At 40.4% G+C, this 26,200-nt stretch overlaps 2 protein-coding genes across 2 annotated transcripts in view; one reads left to right on the forward strand and one right to left on the reverse strand.

The window, feature by feature from the left end:
• Positions 1-23,016, reverse strand: part of LOC311291643 (NACHT, LRR and PYD domains-containing protein 1 homolog) — a 44,978-nt gene extending 21,962 nt beyond the window's left edge. Inside the window, exons 1-4 of the mRNA XM_084410803.1 lie at positions 22,865-23,016; positions 21,994-22,239; positions 21,845-21,901; positions 4,313-4,372 (exon numbers count right to left, since the gene is read on the reverse strand). Coding sequence (XP_084266929.1) covers positions 4,313-4,372; positions 21,845-21,901; positions 21,994-22,239; positions 22,865-22,907 — 406 coding nt within the window. The 5' untranslated portion in view covers positions 22,908-23,016. The remainder of the gene's footprint in view (positions 1-4,312; positions 4,373-21,844; positions 21,902-21,993; positions 22,240-22,864) is intronic.
• Positions 1-26,200, forward strand: part of LOC311291646 (G-protein-signaling modulator 2-like) — a 352,673-nt gene that overhangs the window by 235,374 nt on the left and 91,099 nt on the right. The gene's annotated exons all lie outside the window — the stretch shown is intronic.

Raw genomic sequence — 26,200 nt, forward strand, 5'->3', positions numbered from 1 at the left:
AGTAAGAACCAAGTGAGAATTCGGGCTGGTACCCACTTCAGTGCACACTGTCTCAGAACCTTCATCGGGCCTGCCCGGTCCGTCGTCAGCATGTGGTTCGGCCGACATCTGTTTTACAAAATGTGCCTCATCTTCATTTTATTCATGACATATCCTATATAAACTTTTAATGTAATGCATTTATGTGTTTGATATTAGTCTGCAGCCGAAACTTATTATTATCGTAAACTGTTCTATAATTAATTTTTTATCTGTACAAAACCACTTTAACTTTAAATTTTTGTGTTGGCTGTTTGTACATATAGGGCCCTATCTTGCACCCAGCGCAACTGACTTTGTACACTGACGCATGTATCATTCCTATTTTGCACCCGCGCACAGCGGACTTTTCCCTCCACAGACACACGTCGGTAAATTAGGAAATTAACTTGCGCTCCCAGGGGTGGTTTAGTGCAAAAAGGAGGCGCAAACGTTCCCTGATGCTATTTTGCAGGTTTAGAAAACAATTCCACCACTGACCAGGAAAAACTTAGTCTAAAGTCAGTGGCGCGTTGCGCATGATATTCATATGCTATTTTAAGGGCGCATGCTTGGCCATAATCAATGTAGCGTGTGCATAACGCACATGCACTTTGCTTATCTCATCTACGCAGCAGTTCTCATTTTTAGAAAACCATACATTATTACAAGGAAAAATATGAACACACGAGGGAAATCATTGTTGTGTCCATGAAGATGTGAAAAAATAGGCATAAATCTAGCTTACACATTTACCCAAATTTTTATCTGCCTGTTTAACCAAAGCTAATTTGGGTGGGTTTCTCCATCCCCATACAATGTCACTTCTCTGTGTTTTACGGCCGTGACGAGAACGTCGGTCACCTCGGCTGTGAACCGCTGCTGGCACGCCTGCCTGGCAAATCCGCCGTTATAATAGCATACCGCCATGGAACAAGCACGCCTGCTCTTAAAGGGAATGTGAGATGTCGCTCTGATTGGTTTATTTCACATTACACCCAAACCACACCTATGAATAATGAAGCTACTTCAGACCAACCCATTTTAGATTTGCGTCGGGCGTCTCATTTATCCCGCCGGTATAATAGCAACAGCGCCCAAGACCCGCCCACAAAGTTACTTGCGTTTCACGCTTGATACTTGTGTTTCAGATCGTTAAAATAGGGCCCATTACGTTTTTTTTATACAGTAAGACAATTGTGATTTTTTTTTGTCATTGTCACCAAAATGGGGCCATTCAAAGCCTTTACAAAGTCCCCCCTCCTTTGGAAACTTTCTCCTAATGGCTGAAACAACACAAATGCAGGTAAGGGTCAAATACTAGCTTTGCTATTGCCTGATACATGATAATAATCTGTACAATATTGTGATCTGAGCATGGTGTTACATATCATCAGCTAACGCGTATATATCCATAAGCTAACACTTTTCTCTCACCAAGACACCTGCCCTGTTCTCCTCTCCTCACACCACAACTCAATTTGTCTCCTCTGACCATTGTTTTGTCTAATCCTGGCCTGTCCCTGCTCTCTTGGCTGCATAGCAGGCTCATAATTATATGGCTGAGGTCCGTCATACGAGTAAACATTTACAATTTCCTCAGCGTCCGAACTGTCATTACGATCCATTGCTTGCCGCACTCCCTCCCGTTACGTCACTTCCGGTTTGGCGGTTTTCAGATGCGGAAGTAAAATTCTCTCACAAAAACGACTCCAAGGAACACTCCACCATTTTTTGAAATAGGGCTTATTCACTGTCTTTCCTACATAAAGATAGGTGGGCAAACGCATTTTTGTCTCAGTGCATGCATTGTTTTAGTTTGGCAGCGCCGCCACTAGCTTAGCTTAGCATAATGAATGGAATCCTTTGTTGCCAGCTAGCATGTTGTATATGCTCAAGTAATGTGTTACAAGTAACGTGCATTATGTAATCAGATTTTTTTAATGTTACTTGTAATGTATTACAAGTAACATGCATTACATAATTAGATTACTTTTTGATCTAACAAGTAATTAATTACAAGTAATGTGCATTATGTAATAAGATTACTTTTTGATGTTACGAGTAAAGAAACACATTACAAGTAACATGCATTACGAAATCAGATTACTTTTTGATCTAACAAGTAAAGTATTACAAGCAACATGCATTACGTAAACATTACTTTTTGATCTAACAAGTAAAGTAATTAATTACAAGTAATGTGCATTACGTAATCAGATTACTTTTTGATGTTACGAGTAAAGAAACGCATTACAAGTCACATACATGTAATCACATTTCTTTTTTTGATGTCGATGAAAATTACATTGAAATAATACAAATACATTTATTTACAGTCAAAATAAGTCACTGCAGAATAAGTATTTTCAAAAACAATATTCACAGTATAAGTATGAATTGTAGCTGAAATATAGCCATTGATGCATGAGGTCCACTATAGTGGACAGATGATTAATCAGATTTTTCTCCCAATCTAAAATCAAAACTTGGAAAATTTAACTGTGATAGGACTCATTAGATATTGCTTGATGCTGCAATATATATTTTTTTTACCTACAAGAGTCTCCTAGGATAGAAGGAATGGGTGGATATTCCGGAGAAACTTAGCATTTCTGACTGACCACTGGCCATCTTGGTTTGGAGGGGGAAAAAAAATCGACACACAACGGCTTTCCACTTTGTTGCAATGTATAGGATGATGCACCAGGGTCCACTGTAGAGGTTGATGTGCAACTTTGCCATCAAAACCCGTGCAAATTCAAGAAAAAAGCTTTTTTAATAGCTGTCCACTGTAGTGACCTCTATGCATGAAAGGGTTAATTTGGCTCAGCATTGTTCTCGTTGCCGAAATGGTACTTTTAATGCACACATAGCCTAGATGTTAAATAAATAAATAGCACAGCTAAAAGAAAGACACAACTGTACAAATCAGGATATTTCGGGAACTTTTTTGCCCCATGTTCACAAGTCATTTAGACATTTGCAACAGTTTATTTTTTTACACAAAGGTTGATTTTACGCGATCAATCTGTTTTGCAGTTCCTGACTCTGTTGTTCGCTTGCAAATTGCTGTTCACAGGCTAGCAATTCTTGTGGCCGTATTTGTGCAAAAAAATCGTAGAAAGATGGAAGTCAGAAGAATACAGACCATATTTATGATGCGTAATCATGAAGCTGCAGTTTCACAATACATGCATTTCACTTACGAATAACAGTAAAATGCTGCACATATTTTTTCTTACACTTGAAAGGCGATATACACCTTTACAAATCTTCTCTTACACATGCAAATTTTATTTACGCTTGCAATCTTATGTACACTTTCTCAAATCTTACCCTGCGCATGCGATTCTTTGTGGCATCATAATACCTTCATACATGCCTTATAATTGCATATATTGTTAGAAACTTGGGATTTCATCATCTCACTCTTAAAACTCATTCTTTCCTCACTTTCTTTCTTTCTGCAACTCGTGTGAATGTGTGTGCGCGTGTGTTTGTGTTAGATATTAGTTTTATGTGTTAGAATATAATCAGTAAAGCCTTGTTTGTATTTTAAAGAGAAGTGTTCTTGTGTTATGTGCTTACAAATGTAATGTCTTAAACTATTGATCTTTGTTACCATGCCAATAAATACTCTTTTCACTACAATTTGGATATTTATATCCACTACAGAGCTGATAGTTATGGCTCATTCAAATAAATGCTGGACGAGTCATTTGCTTGGCCATAAAATAAGTGACTCTTTAAAAAATCCTTATAAATTAATGAATAATTCCCTTTGAGCTAAAATGACCTGTTTCCCTTAAACTACATTAAAGGTAATATCAAAAAAGGGATATTGGGGGCACTTTAATTAATAAACTTTATTTAACATAACAGGCATTAATGGAAAAACAGGGGGGGGTTCTGACAATATGTGTATTACAGCAAATATTACAACACATTCCATTCTCTTCACTCTTTAGCCTATTTAACAACACATAAACCTTTTTAAACTGTAGTTTAAAATGAATGATTATGCAAAGTTGATAGACTCCCTTGTCATTTATTTATGTTGTCCGTTCTACATTCATAATGTAATTTGGACAATGGAACGAAGGTCAAACAAACAAGTAGGCCTATAGTTTTTGATAAAACAGAAACCGTGTTCCTACAATAAAAAAAGGTAGCCTTTATACAATTCAGATGTTTATATACAATTTACCTCCCACTAGTGGTTGATTTCAGAGTGTAAACATGTGACTTGCATATTTTATTGATGGTAATGATAATGTGTAAATGAGTTTACCGTGCTTCGCTGGTACTAAGCATTCAGGATCAGAAAGGTTGCGTTTCCTGCTGATAGCACCTGTTAACATTAAACACATGACAGATTACACCTGTAGTAGTTGTACTATTGAGCTCATAATTATCTTTCATGAATACTTATTCTCTTTTCTTTAAAGAGGTATGGTTCATTATCTTCAAGCAATAATAAAATACAGTTTTCACTGTCTCTTCAAAAAAATTAGTGCTTCAAATAGATTTCTCATTTTACCCTTGCTGGTTTGGTCTACCCTAATCTTGTAATATCATATCCTTATTTATTTTTTATCTCATCTGATATTGTCATCACTTAAGTAACCCTTTGAATACGTTCTGTATTCAATAAAGAAATAAATGAATTAAATATAATAGCCTACATTGGAACTTTTATGTGTAAAACAAACAAGGCCTACATATTCTATATGAATCCAAATTACATGATAAGTAATAAAATGGGTTTTATTGTCTGCGGGTTACTTTGGAAAAATTGATTGTTGTCAACAAAAACACCTGGGGCACATACAGGACATATAATAGGCAATGACCACATCACTTTAATGCAAATTACTCAGTCTAGCAGTCAAACAAGCTAAACCAGTTAATGTAAAGATCAGAGTTGACAAATGGAGTCACCTGAGAACTAGAACTGAGCAAACAAATAAAAGGCATATTATATTTCGTGAAACTATGTAGGACAACAGTGCATTTAAAAGTGAATGAGCGCTCAAAAACAAAAGGTTTTGACCATGGTAGTGCGCATGATGCACTGAACGCGTAGCTACATCCGCGCAGGAACGCGCTCACAGTCAAACTGTCTGAATTCGGAACCGCACACTACACTGTCTACTCTAACAATTGTTAGCATAGATAGAAAGATATGTGGAAAATAGTAAGACAGTAGCCTAGTATGTTAGCGTGCGGTTCCAAATTCTGCATACATTTGCGCTAGTTAGAGGACCGCGGAAAATTAATAGCTACACCCGGAAATCTATTAGGCTGGAACCGTAGCCTACGCATCAAGGTTAGCTACACCTAAATTCACAGGTTTATTTGAAGGCTATGATTTTTCTCAATAGACACGTTTCCTGCGAACACATTTCACAACACTATCGCAGATAGACATAGACAGGACAGGAGGACAGTACAGCTGTGTGCACCCCCAACACAAATGCACTTGTACTTGAATGAGAAATCATGCGTTTGATATACTGTCTACAGCACAGACTGTCCATATAGCCTATGTAAGTAAACCTTTACAATGATTTGCAAATCCTGTTTAAATTTCAGTCATTGCTATTGTGTTATAAACTTTCGTATCATTTGTAGCCTATACCTTTTGATGGCTTTTGCTCTTCTCCTTCATCTAGGTTTTGCGCACTCATTTTTTCTGGATAAACTACCAAACCCACAAACTGAGATAACAATAATTTCGTGAACTTACATTGTCTGTTTCAACACTTCCCTGTCCTGCCTATACAAGAGAAAACGATAGTGGTTTAAGGAAAAAAATTATTGGTTGATGCCCGTCGGAAACAAATGTGGGTGGGTCATCCTCTATTTTTTTACAGTCTATGGTCATCCTCCAGAATTTTTTTTTACTGGAGTAGGCTAGATTAGGTGTTCCAGGTGTTGTGTAAAATCTCTATGCAATAATGAGTGAAAGTAAAAATTAAACAAGCGCAAATCCGTCTATGCGTGCTCTCAGAAATGGCAAGAGTAGGCTAATATCAACTCTTTGATATTTTAAAATGATCCCAAAATGCCTATAGGAACAAAAAAAAGGAAAGTTCTCTAATGCGCTTCAAGCTGTTTGCTTCATATAGGCTTAGTAATTAGGAGGAGAGTAGATGAGTTAGAGGCTAAAATGAGTATCTCAGTTTTGGGGTAATTAAAATAATAATAATAATAATAATAACTGCCAGGCTAGTGAAATGATATGGAAAGAAGAAAAGATCAGGAAGTTGATTGTTTTGCTAATGGAAAGATGGGACACAAGGCAAGACAGTTTCACTTTTCACACAAAAGAAAGATGCTATATTGATTTGCTTAAGAAAATAGGCAATTTAGAAACCCAGTTTGCACTGTTGAAAGGAAATAAAGAAGAAGCCATTTACACCTTGTCAAACATATCACTGCACCAGCAACATGACTGTAGCTGGTGCAGTGACAAACAAACAGTCACAAGCAAACTTTTTGATAATTTCATTTCCTGTTTGGAATGGAATAACGAGAAATGAAAACCAGCTCGTTTATTCGTTTTTTAGTTTAGTTTAAAAAACGAAAAATTAGATTTTGGCTCGATTTTTCATTTTTTCGTTTGTGGTTTACAAATCGGTTTATGGGTTCGATATTTCATTTGCACACGTGGGCGACGATTAAACGCCCCTTTCATCTGATTGGTCAAAACGCTCCTCCTTCAGTAAGCTACGCGCTTTTCTTTCTGTCAGGCAGAATAAGAGTCAGTACGAGTGCAGCAGTGACAAATGCACTTTAATAAAACAACGTCTGAAACCACCAGTCACTGTTAACTACGCACAATATTTGAAGCAGAAATATGCTGCTGGTCACGTAATTCGTGCTGCTGCGACTTGTAAGCGACCCCAATAATGTGAACCACAGTACAGATTATTTTAGCATGATTCCCATTGATAGTGCAAATAGTTCCATCTCTTTGGATAAAAGGGAAGTAATAGGCTGAAAGGTACCATGATATGTCCGTAACATGTCCGTAGGTGACCTACCCATAACTGTTACATTAGAGTTAGTTAAGGGGATAACACATGTATGCAAGTTCCCATAAAACATGAAAACAATAGGTTACTGTCGTAACACCGGTTCTCTGAAACATCGAGTGGAGAGATCCACCTATGGGAAGGGCATCCGTACCTGACCTCTGCAGAAGCATCCAATTGCACCAAGTCTAGCTAGACAGACAGAAGCGCGCAGCCAATGCCAGGTAAGGCCACACCCCTTACCTAGGCATATAACTTCTCCGCGCGCTGCTATTCCTCAGTAAGTATATTCGCTTCTCGTGCGGCAAGCGGGGCAACCCTGGTGGATCTCTCGAATCGATGTTTCAGAGAACCGGGGTTACGACAGTAACCTATTGTTCTCTTTCATCATCTCGTTTCGAGATCCACCTATGGGAGAGACATGGACAGCTCCCCGATTGCCCAATACACTCACAGTGAGGTTTTGAAGGCCAGAGAAGGACGGTCACCTCAGAGAGGCGGTGCCTGACACGTCCCACAAACATGACCCTGCAAGGGTGACGCCAAGTTAAACTGCTTTTGACAAGCAGGGCATGATACATGCATGAAACACATACATGATAATGGCCCCCGCACCACCAATGCACATAGCTAAACCCAAGAAGGAATGCAAATGCTTGGTGACAGGAATGAACATGGCCAGCCGGCCCATTCACTCCTCGTTGGTTAACCCAACGGGGCTGTGGGAAAGGGCTAAGAGGACCCTACCCCTAGGACCGAGTGTGCCACCGAGGTTCTGGTGACATCCAACCGGTAGTAACGCTCAAATGTATGAGGAGAGGCCCAGCTGGCAGCGGAGCAGATGTCCTGCAGTGGCACTCCCCTGAACAAAGCCCAAGAGGCCCTTGTGGAATGAGCTCTGATGCCCCCTGGGGGCTGCACTCCCTTTGCTTCATAAGCCATAGTATAGCGTCCACAAGCCAATGTGAGAGGCATTGCTTTGAAATGGGACTCCCCTTGTGCAGGGGGAGCCCTTGAAACAAAGAGCTCTTGCGGAAAGCACTGGTCCTGGTCATACAGTATATGCTTGCAGAGCACGGACGGGACACAGAGCATTCAGCCTCAGATCTACGGCTGCCTGTCCAAATCTCATCCATAACATCTTCACTATCTGCGGGTGAAGACTCCAATCCCCGTAGATTGGGTTTCCCCTCGATAGCAGATCCGGCGCCTCTGTTCAGAATGCCCGGAACATGAGTCACGCGTAATGACAGAAAAACCCGTCTGCTCCACATTAAAAGCCTGTAAGCTAGAGCGTGGAGTTTCGACGAGCACATGCCGCCCTGACGGTTTATATAAGCCACTGCCGTGGTATTATCGCACCATACTAGAACGGGATGTCCCTGCAGGCGAGGCAGAAAATAATTCAGAGCTTTCCAAATGGTAAAAGCTCTAAATAGTTAATGTGCGCTGAACGTAGTCTGCTCAGCCACAGACCGTTCAGCATTCTGCCTTCCTGGGTGGTTCCCCAGCCTGTTAAGGACGTATCTGTCGTCACAACTTTCCACATTGTAACCGTCCCGAGGGGGGTTCCCCGTGCGTAAAAGTTCTCGCTCTCCCAATGGCGCAGGGCCGCCGAGCAGGCGCGCGTCACCGTTACCGAGCAGCAGAGACCGCGAATTGGGCTGAAATGTAGTGACAAAACCCATTTCGTGAACGCTCTCATTCTCAGGAGACCAAACGGCACACCCTGAATAGATGAAGCCATGAGACCCTACAGCCTGAGGCATGTGCGATATTGTACTCTCGCCCCTTCTCTGAACTGAGACAGACAGTCCATCAGCGAGCGAACGCGCTCTTGAGAGAGACGCGCTCGCATGGAGACTGAGTTCAATTCCAAGCCCAGGAAAATGACATTCTGACTGGGAGTCAGATTGCTTTTGCTCGCATTCACCTTGAACCCGAGGGATGTGATGTGCGCGAGCACCCGGCCGGTGACCAGCGACACCTTCTCCTTCGATTTGGCTATGATGAGCCAATCGTCTATGTAAGTCAGAATTCTCAGCCTTGATAGTCTCAGGGGCGCCACGCCCGCCTCCGCACATAGACAGAAAGTTCGGGGACTCAAATTGCGCCCGAACGGAAGAACTGTGAATTCGTAACAATTGCCTTGGTAGGCGAGACGAAGATATTTCCTGTGTGGAGGGTAGATGCTTATGTGAAAGAAAGCATCTTTCAGATCGACTGATGTGAACCAGTCGTTCTGCTTTATGGCATGGGCGAGAGAGCCTTCTGTCACATTCTGAAATTGTATTTCCTCAAATGTTTGCTCAACACTCGAAGGTCCAATATAGGGCGGGGGCGCCACGCCTTTTGGATAATGAAAATACCAGGAATAAAAACCATGGTATATCAGATTGGGTGGCACCATCTGAATCGCTCCCTTGTTTAGGAGGGAGGAAATTTCCTCTTTCAGAATGTGTGAGGCGTTTTCTTCTGTGTGAGGAGAGAGAACGCCGTTGAAATGCGGAGGTTTTATTGCAAACTGCAGCCTGTAACCCTGGGTTACGGTACGCAAAACCCACTCGGGCGCTGAAACGGCTTGCCAAGCCGTTTCGTGACTCGCGAGCGCCCCCGCTCAGGCCGGAGCGGGGCTGTATGGGCCCAGCTGGTTCATTTGTGATGCAAAGGCGCCATCTAGTGGGCACACTAGAGGCGACATGCAGGGGTTCGGAGGGATTTCCTCTCTCTGCAGTGAGAAGTTTTCTCTGCGGAGAGAGGTCTTCTTTTCAAAACGTATTCATTTGATTTGTAACTTTGTGTGTTTTGTGTTGGGCAAACACTGGGGCCGAAAGCCTTTATTGACAGAGTGAGGGGAACATAGTGTGGTGTCCACTGTGCTAAACTTTCCCTCACAAAGTGCCCCCTGATTTTTAAGTGGGGGGAAAACACACATCTCCTGAACAAATGAACTGGGCAGTCTCAAGTGCAGGCAGAAAAATAATATCCGCGGAGAGAGAACTCTCTCTGTAACGGATTTATTTAATTTGTTTGTTTTAAAGTGTTATTTAGTTATGTGTGTGTTTTGTGTTGGGGAACACAGGGGTCGCAGCCTTCCACACACAACGTCCACTAAAAACACAGGCAGGCTGGGCAGCCGCAACCAAAGAGTATAGAAGTACCAAGAGGCGAAACTCCGTTGCAGTTTTGACAACAGCCACTAGGTGGCACTTCGGTAGCGCGGCCGCCATTTTGGACTGAACCAGCGGCTTTACCGTTAGCACAACTACTGTATACAGCATTAACATTATGAGTGGAAATAATTGGAAACAAAGAAAACAGTGTTCTGCCATCAACTGCAACAACTACCAGTGTACAACCAATCAACTAGCATTTCATAGATTAGATCCAGAGAGGTAAAGTAGAAAAGGTTTTTATTAACGTTAAAGTGAGCTAACATCAACGATAACAGGTGCTGTAACGTTAATGTAAGCTATCCCATAACCGCAGTAACAGTTTGCTAACGTTATGTATTTGGTCGAAATTGAGTCAAGACTCTAAGTGGGCTTTTTAAATCGCATACTTTCAGAGATATATGAACACCTAAACTGGCAAATGACCGCTTGATTAATTCATTGTTATCACTAAATTATCCTTTTAACTGTCACCTTTTTTTCACATAAACATGAAAATCACTATCCAAACTTAAATGGTTGTAATTCAAGAATGCTTTGGAATATAGACCTATGGTTGGTCTTGTTTTAAAGAAGACATTTGTCAGATTATTGTTGAAGTGAAAAAAAAGTATGAAAGTGAAACAGAAATAAGTTATATAAGTTTGAGTTTATTAAAATGTACAAATTTAAACATAGAATTATTTATATTTTATATAAAATATATATTACAAAATATATTTTACTCTATAACTGCAAGAAAAGGAAAGCAAAAAATCTGAACAAGTTGTGTTCCACATTTTATGTTGATCTTTCTCTCGCTCCCTCAACCTTTCTGCCGTGTGCTCTACACGGTTTGGAGCTGCGCCCTCTTGCTCGCTCGCTCTAGATTCCGGGAGATTTTAGCTAATTTGTGGGCTTCAGGGAGCTGCTATCAATATGCGGGAGACTCCCGGAACTTCCGGGAGACATGGGATGTCTGCTATAGAGATATTAAAAACTAGAGGATCAGAGAGATTTGCTCTCTATGTTGGCAGATATATAAATCTGCACGAATTCATCTGATTCGTCTGTTAAATGTGTTGTTTAGTAATGTGTGTGTTTTGCGTTGGGAAAACACTGGGGCCGAAGCCTTTAATAACTGGGTGAGGGGAACCAAGTGCGTGCGGTGTGGTAACACTGCTTATGTACTTCTCCTCACGACAGCGTCACTAACTAAACACACGGGCTGGGCAGCCACGAGGCGGGATTAACCGACCGTCCGCGGGAGACCCTGTGTCTTTTGGACAGGGGTTCCGGGATCGGGAGAGAATCCGGAGGGCTCGTGGCCCATGAAAGTGGGCTCGATACTCCCAACGGTCGAACAACAGGCAGGCCGCTTGCGTTCGGGGCCGCCTTCCTAGGAAGGCATAAATGAAAGCCTCAACACGTAATCGTAACACATCAAGGCCCGTGAGACCGTGTTAACAGTCTAGCGGGACGCTCCAGCCGTGCTTATGAGCTTCGTGAGCGCTGGAAAAAACTTTTTTTTTTGCAATTTTTTTTTTAAAGAGTTGTTTCGGAACCGTCCGGTTCGTCAATGAGAGTGAGGTTTTCCCGCGAAGATCTCCTCTTCACGGAATGCGGATTGGGCTGATGTCAGCTCAAATATTTTTGAAAGGTGGCGATCCGGGAGTCCCCCGGTAGCGCGTCATCATCACCGTGTCCTCCATCCGAGTCAGAAAGGCCGAGCACGGCGCGCTGCATCGTGCAACTAAAAGTTAAAAAACTAAAACAATGACCGCAATTCTCCGGGTTCTCCAAAGCTTCTTGAGCGTGTTAAGCCCAAGCAGACCGCGCAGAACGAGAGGGTCCTTAGCGGCGATGAGAGCACCACACGCGGTCGGGCAGGCTCGTCGTGATAGGCTGTTCCCCGGAGAAGCGGTGGTTTAGATGGTCACATAGCCATGGGTGGGCCAGCGGTGAAGAACTCGGAAAAATCCGTGGCGGGCAGCCATGTAAGGAGGAGCAGGTGAAGGACAGCGAGAGCGCGGGCGGCTCCAGATGCAAAAAACACAGCGGATAGGCTGAAGAAACGACTGCCACTCACGTCTGGAGGAGGCTGATCTGACGATATGTCCTCCTGAAGACTCGAAAGTGAGCAGTGTAACGTTAATCCAACCGAACCGTGTCAGTGCAGAGATTGCGAGAAGCAAATGTCAACTGAGGAATAGCAGCGCGCGGAGAAGTTATATGCCTAGGTAAGGGGTGTGGCCTTACCTGGCATTGGCTGCGCGCTTCTGTCTGTCTAGCCAGACTTGCAATTGGATGCTTCTGCAGAGGTCAGGTACGGATGCCCTTCCCATAGGTGGATCTCGAAACGAGATGATGAAAGAGAACCGAACAACCCCATGGGAATATATCCTTGTTGTGTAAAACATCTGTGCATAATCTGTGATTAAACAATTCCAATACGAATAGCACCGGGAGGCATTTAGAATAACTCTGCTGTAGAACTGCACTTTCATGATTCAACACTAGAGGGCACACGTCTTTGACTTTACTGATAACCATACAACTTCGCCTTTAAGATCATGCGCTTTAAGCCTGGTTCACGCCTAATTCACACCAGACGCCGAAGCGGCGCAGAACGGAGGCCGCTTCCTTTCGGCGCCCATGTTAACCTATGGTGTCGTTCACACCAGTTTCGGCGTCTGGTCTATTTTTTGCGCGACCGCGAGTGATCCGCGTCCATTCCGGCAGGAAGTCACACCAAGAAACATGAGACATCCGGTCAATTGTCAAAATATAAGCAATTTTCAAATTAAAATACCGCGAGCGACAAATGCGATCATATTTGTGTATCTAAACAGACTAGAAAGATGAAAACAAACAAAGAAAAAAACTGTCTACCATATTCTCTCTCTGGCTGCGTGTTACGGATTAATAAAAGAAGTGTATAAACTTCTTGGTTACAGAAACATGGTGTATTCATTTTATGAGGTTATTTACTTACCCATGATGTAAAAAATAGCTCTGAATAAACAACAACTGAGCAGAAGCGCTTGTCGACCGCCGCGGAGAATACGCGTCTGGTGTGAACAGGCAGGCGCCGGACCGCGCGTGATTTTCCATTCCGCGCCGCTTCGGCGTCCGGTGTGAACCAGGCATTATACTCGACGCGTCCGCAGGAGCGTGACGTCAAAAAATGACGTCATCGCGGTGTGGGCGGTCGCGCGCGTTGGGTGCGCAAGGGCCCATTTCGCCTGGCGGTGTGCACAGCAGATTTTGTAACAACGCGCGCGGCGCCGCATCCGAAGATGAACGACTTGGAGCCGAATCTGACAGAGCTCGAACTTCTCACCACACCAGCACCCAGTTTGCACGTCTAAATTAGTTGCTTACATTTAAAAAATGAGCATTCAATAGCATAAAAAGTATTTTTAATGAACATAAAGGTCCGTGTTTAATAAAAATGTTCATGAAACTTAACCCCTCATTTACACTGTACACGTCTGCAGCGCATTACGGCTCCGCAAAGGTTTTATTCCGTCCGCCACACGGTGCCAACTCCAGGAGCATTTCAGAAGCGAAGCGACTGGATGCGCGAGACCACGTGATTTGCCTGTCCGACGTGGTTTTTCTTGATTTTGGGGGTTTCTACCTTACAGTCTATGCTTTCTACCAGGGATATATTGGTGTGCAATACAATTGGGAGTCTGCACATGGTGTTTATTTTGAAATTGACAGTGTTTTTTTTACTTTTATTTTGTATTTCCGGTGCGACTTGGACGCGCGTCCGTCAAAAATAGACTAGGCGCCTATATTTAGCGAAGCGGCGCGGAGAGCCGTTTCTGGGAAGCTTCTGAAACACGCCGCGTCGCGGCCGGTGTAAACACAAGCATTGACTAGAATGGGCGCGATCAGCTCCGGTAGCCGTGTCGCAGCCGTAATGCGCCGCAGATGTGTGCAGTGTAAATGAGGGGTAATGAAATGTTTAGTGAAATTAGAAAATATGTTAGAGATTGTTAATTTATTTGTATTGTATACACATTCTCATATCCATATATTTTGTTTTATTGCCACGAGTAATAATCTCAGGGTTTACTGGGTTTTACAAGATTCTTTTTGTAGTGTGGTATTGGTGGTGGTGTACTAAAATAAACATTGTCACGTGTGTAGCTTTCTTCTTCTCACCGCTGATTCCTGATGGTTAGAGGACAATTACTCGAGTCGCCCCCTATCGTTTCACAGAATAGTACAACGGCGAGCGCGTCAAGTATAAACGCCTCGTCCGTTTGCGGAGGTGCGCGCGCAGTCTGCGGAGACTCGCGCTGCGGAGCCAGGCGAAAGTATAACCAAGGCTTAAAGCCTGTTTTATGCTTCTGCGTCGAACTGCCGCCGTAGCTACGTCGTAGGCTGTGTGTAGCGCACGCACCCTACGGCGTACCCTGACGTGCACCTCTCCAAAAATGTAACAACGCGTCAATTCTACGCGGACACAAGCGCTGTGATTGGTCTGCCAGAACCCCTCCCTCGGGGTTTCACACGCTCCCTAGGTACGCGTCAACGCGGACAACGACACAGAAGTATAAATTAAAACCAACACGTTGCCTACGGCGTATAGGCTCCGGCGTAGGTCTGACGCAGAAGTATAATGAGGCCTTAAGCCTGGTTTATACTCGACGCGTCCGCACGAGCGCGCGGCAAAAATGACGTCATCGCGGAGTGGGCGGTCGCGCGCGTTGGGTGCGTTCTTTTCACACATCCATTTTCTCACGCACAGGAAAAATCGCGAAGCAAAGAGGACACGGAGACCGACAGACTAGACAGAGCAGGTTACATATGATATTAAAAAAATCCCAGCTCTCAGATTCTGTCACTTTTATTACAAAATTCAGACAATAAATACCGTTTTGGCGCTTGTAAATGTGACGCGACAGATCCCTAGCGGCAAGTGAACCAATCATCTCTAGCTAATAGTAAATAAACACGAATGAACACTGTTTTAAGATACAGTACAACTTACCGAAATGTATATTCCTCATACATAATATCAACCCCATCAGTCAAACAAAGGGGTCAATATAACAGCTGGAGAACAATTATGTCACATTACATTTACCTCAGGAAAGCCATTTGATGACCATAATATAGGCTATAGCACGTAGTTGGCTAGAAAAAAAGAGCTATAGAGAGTATTTTGCTAAATATGTGTAGGCCTACTATATTACATATTTATTATATTTTTGCTTATATCATTAAATAAAGTTGTTATTATAATAATAAAAAACGCATTATATTTAATTTGAGTTATTTTTAACCTTAAATAATACTGCCAGCTGATGGGGCTCTCTGTATGTTTACAGCATTAGGTGAGTTGTGTTTTTCTTGAGAAAAATTAATGCCTATCTTGTGTAACCTACCTAATATTTATCCAAATGAGTCAATATTAAATCAAATCACAATAATTGAATTGAATTGAAATAATAAAAAAGCGTAGCTTACCAGAAATTGTACCATGTAAACATTGTAACATGTTGTCACTAAACCTAATAAAATTCAGTTTAGTTACTAAAATGTTTTGACAATCACAATACACTTATTGTGATGCAATCTTTTTTTTTTACAAAAACTACATGCAAGGTTTTCAAACATCTCGTGTGGAGAAAATGTCGTTTATTCTGGGAAGTATGGCAAGCCATTGCAAAAAGCAGGATAAGAGTTTGTGTTGTCGAATCATATTTTTTTCTAGTTCATCTTAAATATAGAGCTCATGACAAATAAAAGTTCCAGATGGACAAATTTAAATGCAAAAACCAGTGGAATAACAATATCTTAAAAGAAACGAGAGAGTGGCAAACTTTGAAGTAGGGTTAACGTTTTGATTAGTTGTAAAGCTTGAAGTGTAAAGCTCATACACAGATATGGCCTATTTATTATTATTATTATTATTTATTATTATTATTATTATTATTATTATTATAAATTGACTCCGCCTATAACTTTAATGCTTCACCAAACTCAGCTCAGACCTTCAGACTGGTCTGACTCTCTTATATCTTTTCGAACTGGACAGACTTACTTTCCTCAAAAAATCCATTGACTTGCGTTATCTGAGCAATGAAGGCCGTATTACTTCATGCTGTCCACTAGAGGGGGCGACAGGATAATAAGTCTTTTCTACTCTCTTTCCCTGTTTGCATCAGTTTAAATGACAAATAAATGCATGAATTTCATTAATAAATACGTTATATCTGTGTATCCACTCTCTAGTTAATTATAAGATATTGTTATTCACACTGGTTTTTGCATTTAATGTTTGTCCATCTGGAACTTTTATTTGTCGCTATATGAGTTCGGCTCATATTTCTTTGTCCATCTGGAACTTTTATTTGTCGCTATATGAGTTCGGCTCTCTCCCTCGCGCATATTAATCAAAATCAATTGATACGATATAAAAGGTCGGAAGACCGCAGTTTCACGTGGAGCATTTGGAGATTTTTTCTCTTAAAGGAACACTCCACCGTTTTTTGAAATAGGGCTTATTCATATTCTTTCATACATTTAGATAGGTGGGTAAATGCATTTTTGTCTCAGTGCATGCATTGTTTTAGTTTGACAGGGTCGGCGCTAGCTTAGCTTAGCACAATGAATGGAATCCTTTGTTGCCAGCTAGCATGTCCTGAGTAAAAGTGATAAAACATTTTTTTTAAAACCCACGTATACTTCTTGTGGCCTGCGTATTCACAACGAGTACAAATAGTGATGCAGATTAACACTAGGTGATTTCTTAGGCAGATATTGACTTGGGACTATATTATGGGGAAGCACAGGCGAAGCACGGCTACTTAGGCGAAGCACTGCTACTTGGGCGCAGAGATATCATGCAACACATGAAATCCCACGACTTCTGTCAACATACCGGTGTGCAACGAGTCAAAACACAGAAGAACAACACGCGTGACCAGCACCGAGTGTCTTCGCTTTTGGATTGTTTTTTTTGAGAAGTTACAGCTACAGTTACAGCAAACATGGTAATTATCTGCGTAGCAAAAGGTTGTGAGAACAAGCAAAGGACATACACGAATGTAATGTTTCACAGAATTCCATCGAATGTGGAACTGAGAAATAAATGGCTAGCTGCTCTGGAGATCTGTACTTCAACGCCTCTCTACAAAATCAAACAGTATCGTGTTTGCGAAGAGCATTTTGCACCGGAGGACTAAGTTACTTTGAAAAAATGGAATATGGGCCCAGAAAGACGGTACTACGTCTGAAACATACGGCTGTCCCCATCCCATCTATTTTCAAAGCACAGGCAGAACAAAGTGCACATGTAAGTTGTCTTTTATTACTCTTCCTTATGTTAATCTGTGTCTTTATACGGTTATAAGATAGATGCTGAGAAGCTGTATATAGACTACGGTTCAAATAACGTTAGCCTCCTCTAGTATAACCTCATGTTGAATTCAACCTGTTTAGCATGAACAACCAAACTAATATAAAAATTGCTGTTATCGTTACCTGTAAAATGAAATGACTGAGGGCTAAGTTAGCTATATTTCTTCTCTCGCCTGGTTCTTTTGACTCAGGAGTTTTAGTATAACTACTAGAGAGGAGAAGGCTACAAGCAGTTTACTATACATGTGTCATGTTTAAAATAATCACTTACTCTGTGGACAGCTGTCCATTTAGTCTATTCGGCATGGGGTGTTTTTTCCAGTTCACTTTATCACACCGGAAAAAAAAATCGAGTACTGCCGGATGAATCAACGCCGTGAAATCCGCGGTAGCTGTGATACAACTGTGGGGACGCTCATCTTGATCTGACACGTTGAGCCTGGTTATCGATGGCAGAAACTTGTCCCACTCGCCACAGCACAGACACTCTATTTCAGTCGGCATATTCCCCCACATTCACACCACCAGTTCGTGTTGGTTCTCATCCTCACGTCCTCGGGCTGTTGAGCGATCGCAACCTCCTCCTGTCGTTCTATTTCCACTCATTTTCTGTAAACTCTTGTATATAGGTATGGTTCTGGCTCACACAAAATCAGCCATGTTCATCGCCATTCATGTACTGTTAGGAAAATAGCCAGGCAGCTACTATTCACACCGGTATGTTGACGGAAGTCGTGGGATTTCATGTGTTGCATGATATCTCTGCGCCCAAGTAGCAGTGCTTCGCCTAAGTAGCCGTGCTTCGCCTGTGCTTCCCCATAATATAGTCCCAAGTCAATATCTGCCTAAGAAATCACCTAGTGTTAATCTGCATCGCTATTTGTACTCGTTGTGAATACGCAGGCCACAAGAAGTAATTACATGGGTTTTTTTTTTTATCACTTTTACTCAGGACATGCTAGCTGGCAACAAAGGATTCCATTCATTGTGCTAAGCTAAGCTAGCGCCGACCCTGTCAAACTAAAACAATGCATGCACTGAGACAAAAATGCATTTACCCACCTATCTAAATGTATGAAAGAATGTGAATAAGCCCTATTTCAAAAAACGGTGGAGTGTTCCTTTAATGTACTAAACAAAATAAAGTACATGCAGATGACTTTTGATGAATTTACCATTAACTGTGTTGTTAATGTTTATTGGTGCTGGTGTTGGTGCTGAAGTACTAGCACTGTTAAAATTATGGTTATTCTGTTCATTACTCTCAGTATTGATTCCTGTGACAAAGACATATGAACAGTTATTGATCATGGCATCCTTGCACATAAAAAAAATACTGTTTATACATTACACTGTACATTATATAAGCTTATGTACAGTTCATAAATTACGTTGGGGATTATGTTACCAAGCATAGAGAGTATAAATAAAGAGAGAGTGCTGAATAAAGCGAACATTATTGTGAATGATAAGAGGCATCCCTTATCCTATGCCTTTCAATTGTTGCCATCTGGCCGACGGTATTGTGTTCCCCGATGCATGAAAAGCAGGTCCAAACTCTCTTTTATCCCCCATGCAATTACATTTTTAAATTCTTCTTCTGGTGTTAATTAATGGTCAGCTGGTCTGGTTATTTAAAGGCCAAGTTCGGTATTCTACACTTAAAGCCCTGTTTACAGATCGTTTCTCATGAAATAGAACGGTTAAGATTAAAATTTGGACACATGCTCCTGTCCCGAGAATTTTAGGTTTATTTCGCTTTCCCCAAAACCTCTAGAATGGGTGTATAGGTGCACTGGGACAATCCCTCATAAAACGCATTAAACTTTCGTTTACAAAGACGTGAAACTCACCGAGTGGTCAGTAGTGATGTTACGACTGACACCGACGCTCCGAAGCTTGCTTCAAACTCGAACGGTCCTTGCAATGAACCACTGCTTCGGAGCTTGTATCATTACGTCACTAGTCACGTGAAAATGACTTCTGAAGCAAACACACTGGTTCACTCCTGTAGTGAACCACCTGACTGCTTTGACAGCCCAATCCAGTGTTGACAGGTTTGAAACCTGGCGGCTGTATTTCTTATAAAAGCAAAGCAATATATCCTCATTTATACCAGCTTTCTAAACTGTTTTTGTGTACTCCTGCATCATCTGTTCCATGCGAGAGGATATCCTCTAAAGCTGGTGAAATTGTAAAAAAAAAAAAAAGAAATCGCCTTTCACCAAAGACTGTGGAGAAAATAATATTTCTGAATAAAAACCATACCATTTAATGAACACTTTGTTTAATAAGCCTTCTGCATGTACCCAAAGCACACCCTCTGCCACATTTTTTATTTTATTTATTTTTATTATTAATTAGAGAACATATGAACATAAAAACATGCATCAAAGACAGAAACTTCAAAAACCAGTTACACAAGCACATCCTTTTCAACATACAAAAATATCAGTCCCACCAGTTAACAAGTTATAGAGTTCTGCTTCCCACAGCTAAACAAGATAAAGCTTTCACACATGATACTGCGCTGCTAAAAAAAACTATAGAAACCATTACAGAAATTCTATTGGATTTAATGGTTTTCATGGGAATTTTATTGGTTGTAATGGGAATTATAGTGGTCTCTGTGGGTCTCTACTGATATGTGTTGGGTTCTATTGGTGGGGGTATTAAATCCTAATGGAATATGTCCCAAACACACTACAAAAAAGAATTCTGTAGTGGTTTAAATGGTAAAAGCCAATGGTTCCTATTGGTATTTTAATAGAAACCATTAGAATTTCTGTGATGGTTTTCAACTTTTTTTAAGCTGGTCTGATCATCTGTCCTTGTCTAAAGAAATAATTACACACACACATCTTTAATGTTTTATTATCAAGGTGAACACATGAAATTCATCAGTATCTGTAAAAATCACCTAAGTTACATAAATGAGTTTCACAGCACTAACACTGTTTCAGCTTTGATCGCCTCGGTAAACACAAAACGGGGCGTTAACATATAAGCCTGCTTGCATTTTATGGTTGTCAGCTTTGTTGCATTACATTTACTTCACCAGGAGATGGTGCTGCAATTTCTATCTGAATGAAGCTTCGAGTAATGAACCATTTTCGACACAATTGTATCAGAAAGCAATAATGCTTCGAAACGCTTCATTTGGCCATCACTAGTGGTCAGGGGTGTTCACTGATATGCTCACACAAAAATCGCTGCAAAAGATGCTTTCCAACAGGTTTTATCGTAGTTTTTGTCCAACTCCATTGACTTGTATTGAAAGAGCTGTGTGAGGTACCGTATTACTCCGCCGCTTCTTCTTCTGTGTATTCAATGAAATGCCAGCGGTTTGCTTGCATTTGGCAAAGGTGCATTATCGCCACCAACTGGGCTGGAGTGTCTATTATTCAAGCTCTCAACGGAAGAATCTACGGGTGTGAGACGTTTGGAAAAATAGATCCACAGTTTTACAACGAATGGTAAAACACCTGTTGGAAAGCATCTTTTGCAGCGATTTTTGTGTGAGCATATCAGTGAACACCCCTGACCACTCGGTGAGTTTCACGTCTTTGTAAACGAAAGTTTAATGCGTTTTATAGAGAATTGTCCCAGTGCACCTATACACCCATTCTAGAGGTTTTGGGGAAAGCGAAAGAAACCTAAAATTCTCGGGACAGGAGCATGTGTCCAAATTTTAATCTTAACGTTCTATTTCATCAGAAACGATCTGTAAACAGGGCTTTAAGTGTAAAATACCGAACTTGTCCTTTAAATTAGATTTATTTGTATTAAAGTATTGTTTATACAGTATGCCAACTGTGATTGTTTTTTACATATGTCTATGTGAGTATGCTGCAAACTTACTTTCCCTGAATAAATAAACTGATTACTATTACTATAAAAGCAAGCATTCATGTAGTACATATTAAGGTATTATGCATGTAAATATGAATACTTTTGGACTCAATGTGATAACTGTGAAGTAAAAAAAAACGGTCAACAAATATATAGCTTAAGACACTTTCTCACACTTTATACTCTTAATCATTTTCACAATAGTGGCAGATATAATTGGTTCCACTACCAGTACAGTCAACATGGGACTGTATATATTATCACATGTATTCTCATCATGCTAGCAAAAAGACATCCTGTAGCCTATCAGTAATTACAAATGGCACAATTTAACAGTTTATTCAAAAATAAAAGTGGAGGAAGAAAATGTCTCTACCAATAAAAAGGTAAACTCACTTTTACATGGTACTGGTGATTCAGGATCAGAAAGCTTGCGTTTCCTGCTGACACCACCTGTTGAAATCAACCACAGTACAGGTCATAGATTACACCTGTAGCTGAATGTTGAGCTCATGAATCTCTTTCATAAATGATTGTTCTCTTACCCAGGTCTTTGAAGAGTTTTGGTTCATGCTTTTCCAGTAAATGATAAATGGCAATTTTGACTTCGTCTCCGGATTTTAATGAATCAAAAAGCTTTCTCATTTTTTCCTGATTGGTTTCTTTAGCTTCGATCTCATCATATTTCTCTCCATGTAACATGCCCTTACTTTTTAACTCATCTGCTATTGGCATCACTGAAGTAACCCTTTGAATAAGCTCTGCAGAGTTTTCATCCACAAACTTGGCTTCTGGGGACAAATGAATAAAATGTATTACACTGCAACCTTTGCTGACATGTAAACGTGCAGTTCTTTGTTGTTGTTTTTACGTGTTTAATGAAAATGATAGTAAAAGTTAATGTAACAGTTAATGATAAAATGTAAAACACTGTCTAGTATACACATATATTTCCAAACATACAGTGGATAATCTATAAAATATGACTGAGATCACAAAAATACCCAGGACATGTACAGGACAGCTGCCCTCTCCCACACTGGCTCTTCTATTTAAATCTCTTTTATGCAAATACTCTTTTGTTCAGATCAGCCACCTCAGGACTAAAAGGACTGAGCATCAGAGTGAAGTAGCCTGTGTTTAGTGAAACTAAAGTTTCACAATTCTAGTAAATTGGAGGGAAATGCAGTATCTGAGGCTGGTGTCTACATGTTGATGTCTCCAAATTTTCCTCCCCATATCAAAAAAATAAAAATACTTTGTTTTCTTCAGCAGACCTAAAGCATTGATAAACACTTCCATTAACCAATATTTTTTGTTTGTTTGTTGTCGAAGTTCTTCAAAAAAACAACAACAAAGAACATGTCAATTTACATTTTTGTTTATCTTTAGTTTATCTAAATAGAGCTGCTATACCTTTGCATTCCAGCGGCTCTCCTTCAAGGGTTCTCTCGCTCATTTTTGTGGATAACCCCAAAAACACGAATTCAGATGATAATCTAGGGCTAGGCTAATTTGTAAACCTGTCGAGAGCGTTTCAAAGTTTCGTTGTTCCACGGAAATGAAGTGGGGTAAAGTCGAATAAAACGAAAGTGTTTTAAGGTAAAAGACAATATGATTGGTCCACGTACTCCCGCCGCGGGAGTAGCCTATATGAGGCTGTGGAATAAAAAGGGCGTTTCACAATTTTGGGGCGTTTTAAAACAGGTATAGGTGTTTTTCAATCTCTTTAGCTTATTTGCTCAAATCGAGAGTGAGATTCCCGGAAAAACAATGAGAGAGATCGCAGGCATATGTAAACGGATTGTTGTAAATTATCAGTTGTTTAACGTTTCATTTGTGTGAATTTGCTAGCTGCCCGTTGTACAAAGATCCAAGCAATCTAACTTACTTCCACTCACAATGTAGCGTTAACTATTAGGCCATTAGCGACTTACAATAATAAAGTTATCTACTGTATTATTCGGCACGCTCCGCTCGTCTGTTTACTAGTGCAGTTGTCAAGGGTCCTATAATGCACTTTTATGAAGTCATGATTTTGTTTTTGGAGTGTACTAGAATAGGTTTTCATTCTTGATTGTTCAATAAAACTCATTATTTTTGAACATATTTGACTTTTTTTTTACTTTTTTTAAGAATCACAGACAAGTAGGCAAAAAGTAGGCCTACAGGGCAAAAAGTAGGTACAGTTCTGTACTGAACAGAGAATACCAGAAACTAAAAGAAAAATTAACATAGGGATACAAAAGTTCTATATAGCCTAATATTAGGGCAGTTACATAATTTTGAAAAGCTTTACATTTTGTATTGTTTTTATAAGCTTTTTGTTCTGTGATCTCATGTTTGAAAGGCTTTCAAAGTAGGCTATATGTGGGATTACAAAATTAATTTATGAGGGTTTCTTTTGATTATTTTTTTTTTTGGTCAAAAATTACCAAAATAATTAAAAGATTAATATTGAACATTTTCTGAAAAATATGTTTTTTGAAAACAGTGTAAAATGTCATAAGGTTCTAAATTAAGAGTTTTGTTTAATTTTTTGTCATATCTATTTTAAAATCAATCCAAAAATAAATAGGAAAGTGTCATAAAAAATAACTGTTCAGTATCTTCAAATGATGTGTTACAAAAAGTACATTTATCACAAACAGTATGAATATATCTGGCTGCATTTATAACATTAACATAATATGAATAATTTTGTAAATTATTACACAAACCATGTTCCCATTTGCCATCTCAGAGTCAGACAGCTGCTCTCTAAAAATCAGCAACCTTAGAAACACTTTGAACAACTTAAAATGTCCCTAGTTCATCATAACATCGTAATATACATCATATACATAATTCACCAGCTATATTGCTAAATGTAGGCTACCTGATTTTTCATATCAACAGAAAAATATACCAGGATAACTTTGCTTCTCTTGAGACTCCCCTGCTTTGCAGTTAATGATGTGTTAAAGCCCGCCCACAAGTTGACGTGATTGGTGATTGGTTGCACATGCTTTGTCTTAAAGCATATTAAAAACACCACATACACATAACAACATTAAAAACTTGATTTTGAGGGGGTCTTTAACATTTCTTCTCAGTTTACAAATCAGTTTATCTTGCATTCTAGCATTAAACAGTTTAATGATTTTATAATTTAGTTTGTTATTTTGTTGTCCATATGCAGGTGTTGTTCTAAAGCAATATATTCTCTAAGAGAATCATTAAGAATCAGAATGCAACAGTTCTTCAAAGAGGTAAGGCTCCTGTTTCTGAAGAATGTCAATGAATTTAACTTTTGCAATCACACCACTTGAATGCACTGTGATACAGATCTTTCTCACTCTATCCTGACTGGTTAAATTAGTATGTGTGATTTCAGAATATAGTTCCTCATGTATTATTCTATGCTCACGCAGTTTATCTGCAATGCTCTTCACATTTTTAACCCTTTGAATGAGAGCCGATCTGTGTTTATCAAAAAACTGAGCTTTCTCAATCTCAGAATTCAGTTGCGGCTCATCTTGGACTTGCCTTTGATTTAACTGTGCAAGTTTGGCTTTCCATATTGTGGCAGTCCACACAGATTTCTTGTCCTCTTCTCTGATAAGATTCATCTGTACGTCACCATGCTGATGTTGCATGATCTCAAAGAAGTTTGGGTCGATATCTGTTCTAAATGAAATCCCCTCTACAGGATGAACAGAAGCACCAGGAACCTCAAGAAGGTGCGGTGTTTTCATCTGAAATGGTCTTTCAGGTCTGGGATGGCTAATCGGATGACTTGATTTTTCTTTCTGCTCAACTTTCTCTTTTGAACAAGTGTCATTCACTGGAAAAAAGTAGACGTGAAGAATGAGAGGATCTTTACAGTGCATGTAGAGAAGAAGGTTACAGTGTTCTTCCCACTGTGTGAACCAGCTTATAATTAGAGTTGTAAGAGAGAAGGATGGTTGGAGTATTTTGGCATGATAACGAGTCAACTCTACAGATTGTAAAGATTTTCCTTAATCTCTTTTGCTGAGCAGCTTCACAGTATCTTTGAGAGAGGGGTCAGACTCTGCTAAACAGGCGTAATGAGGCAGATGGGCCTCCTCCAGTTTCCCTGAGATCACGGTCACATCGATCACTGGACCAATTCGCTCACACTGAAGCCTCTCCAGCTCTTCACTGAGGAAACGTCCATCCACTGCACGATACTGGAGAGTGACGTCACCAGCACAGACCCATCGCATTCTGGTCCTGCTGCACTCGAATCGACCCGCCTGAGTGCTGATCCTGAACTTTGACCCTCCTTCATCTGTACAGACTGACGGCTCCACCTGAACCCACTGATCACAGTCGACAATGTGAACACAAGACTGACACACTGGAAGCGGCTGAAGATCCAGTGCAGGCGGTTCAGAGACGTTCAGCCTAGAGAACAGAGATCTTATGATAAAATGAGATGGAATGTCACATTTATTTTATAAACTAAATTAAAAAAAGACTTAATTAGCTCAGTACCCACTTAAAGGCAGGGTAGGTAGGAATTTTATAAAATACTTTTTTCCAAATTTGTTTAAACTTTCTATATATATCAATACATAATTAAAATGTAAGTACTCTGAAAAAAAGAGTATAAAAATCGCGTGACTCTAGACCGTTTAATCTGTGTTAAACACAGCTCATTATTTCCATTCGGGACGAAACAAAGGATTGGCTTAGGCAACTGTCACTCTCTCTCGCAACCATAGCAACCACCCTTTTGCCACGGGA

The sequence above is a fragment of the Rutilus rutilus genome (assembly GCF_951802725.1).
Source record: "Rutilus rutilus genome assembly, chromosome: 6".
Taxonomy (NCBI): Eukaryota; Metazoa; Chordata; class Actinopteri; order Cypriniformes; family Leuciscidae; genus Rutilus; species Rutilus rutilus.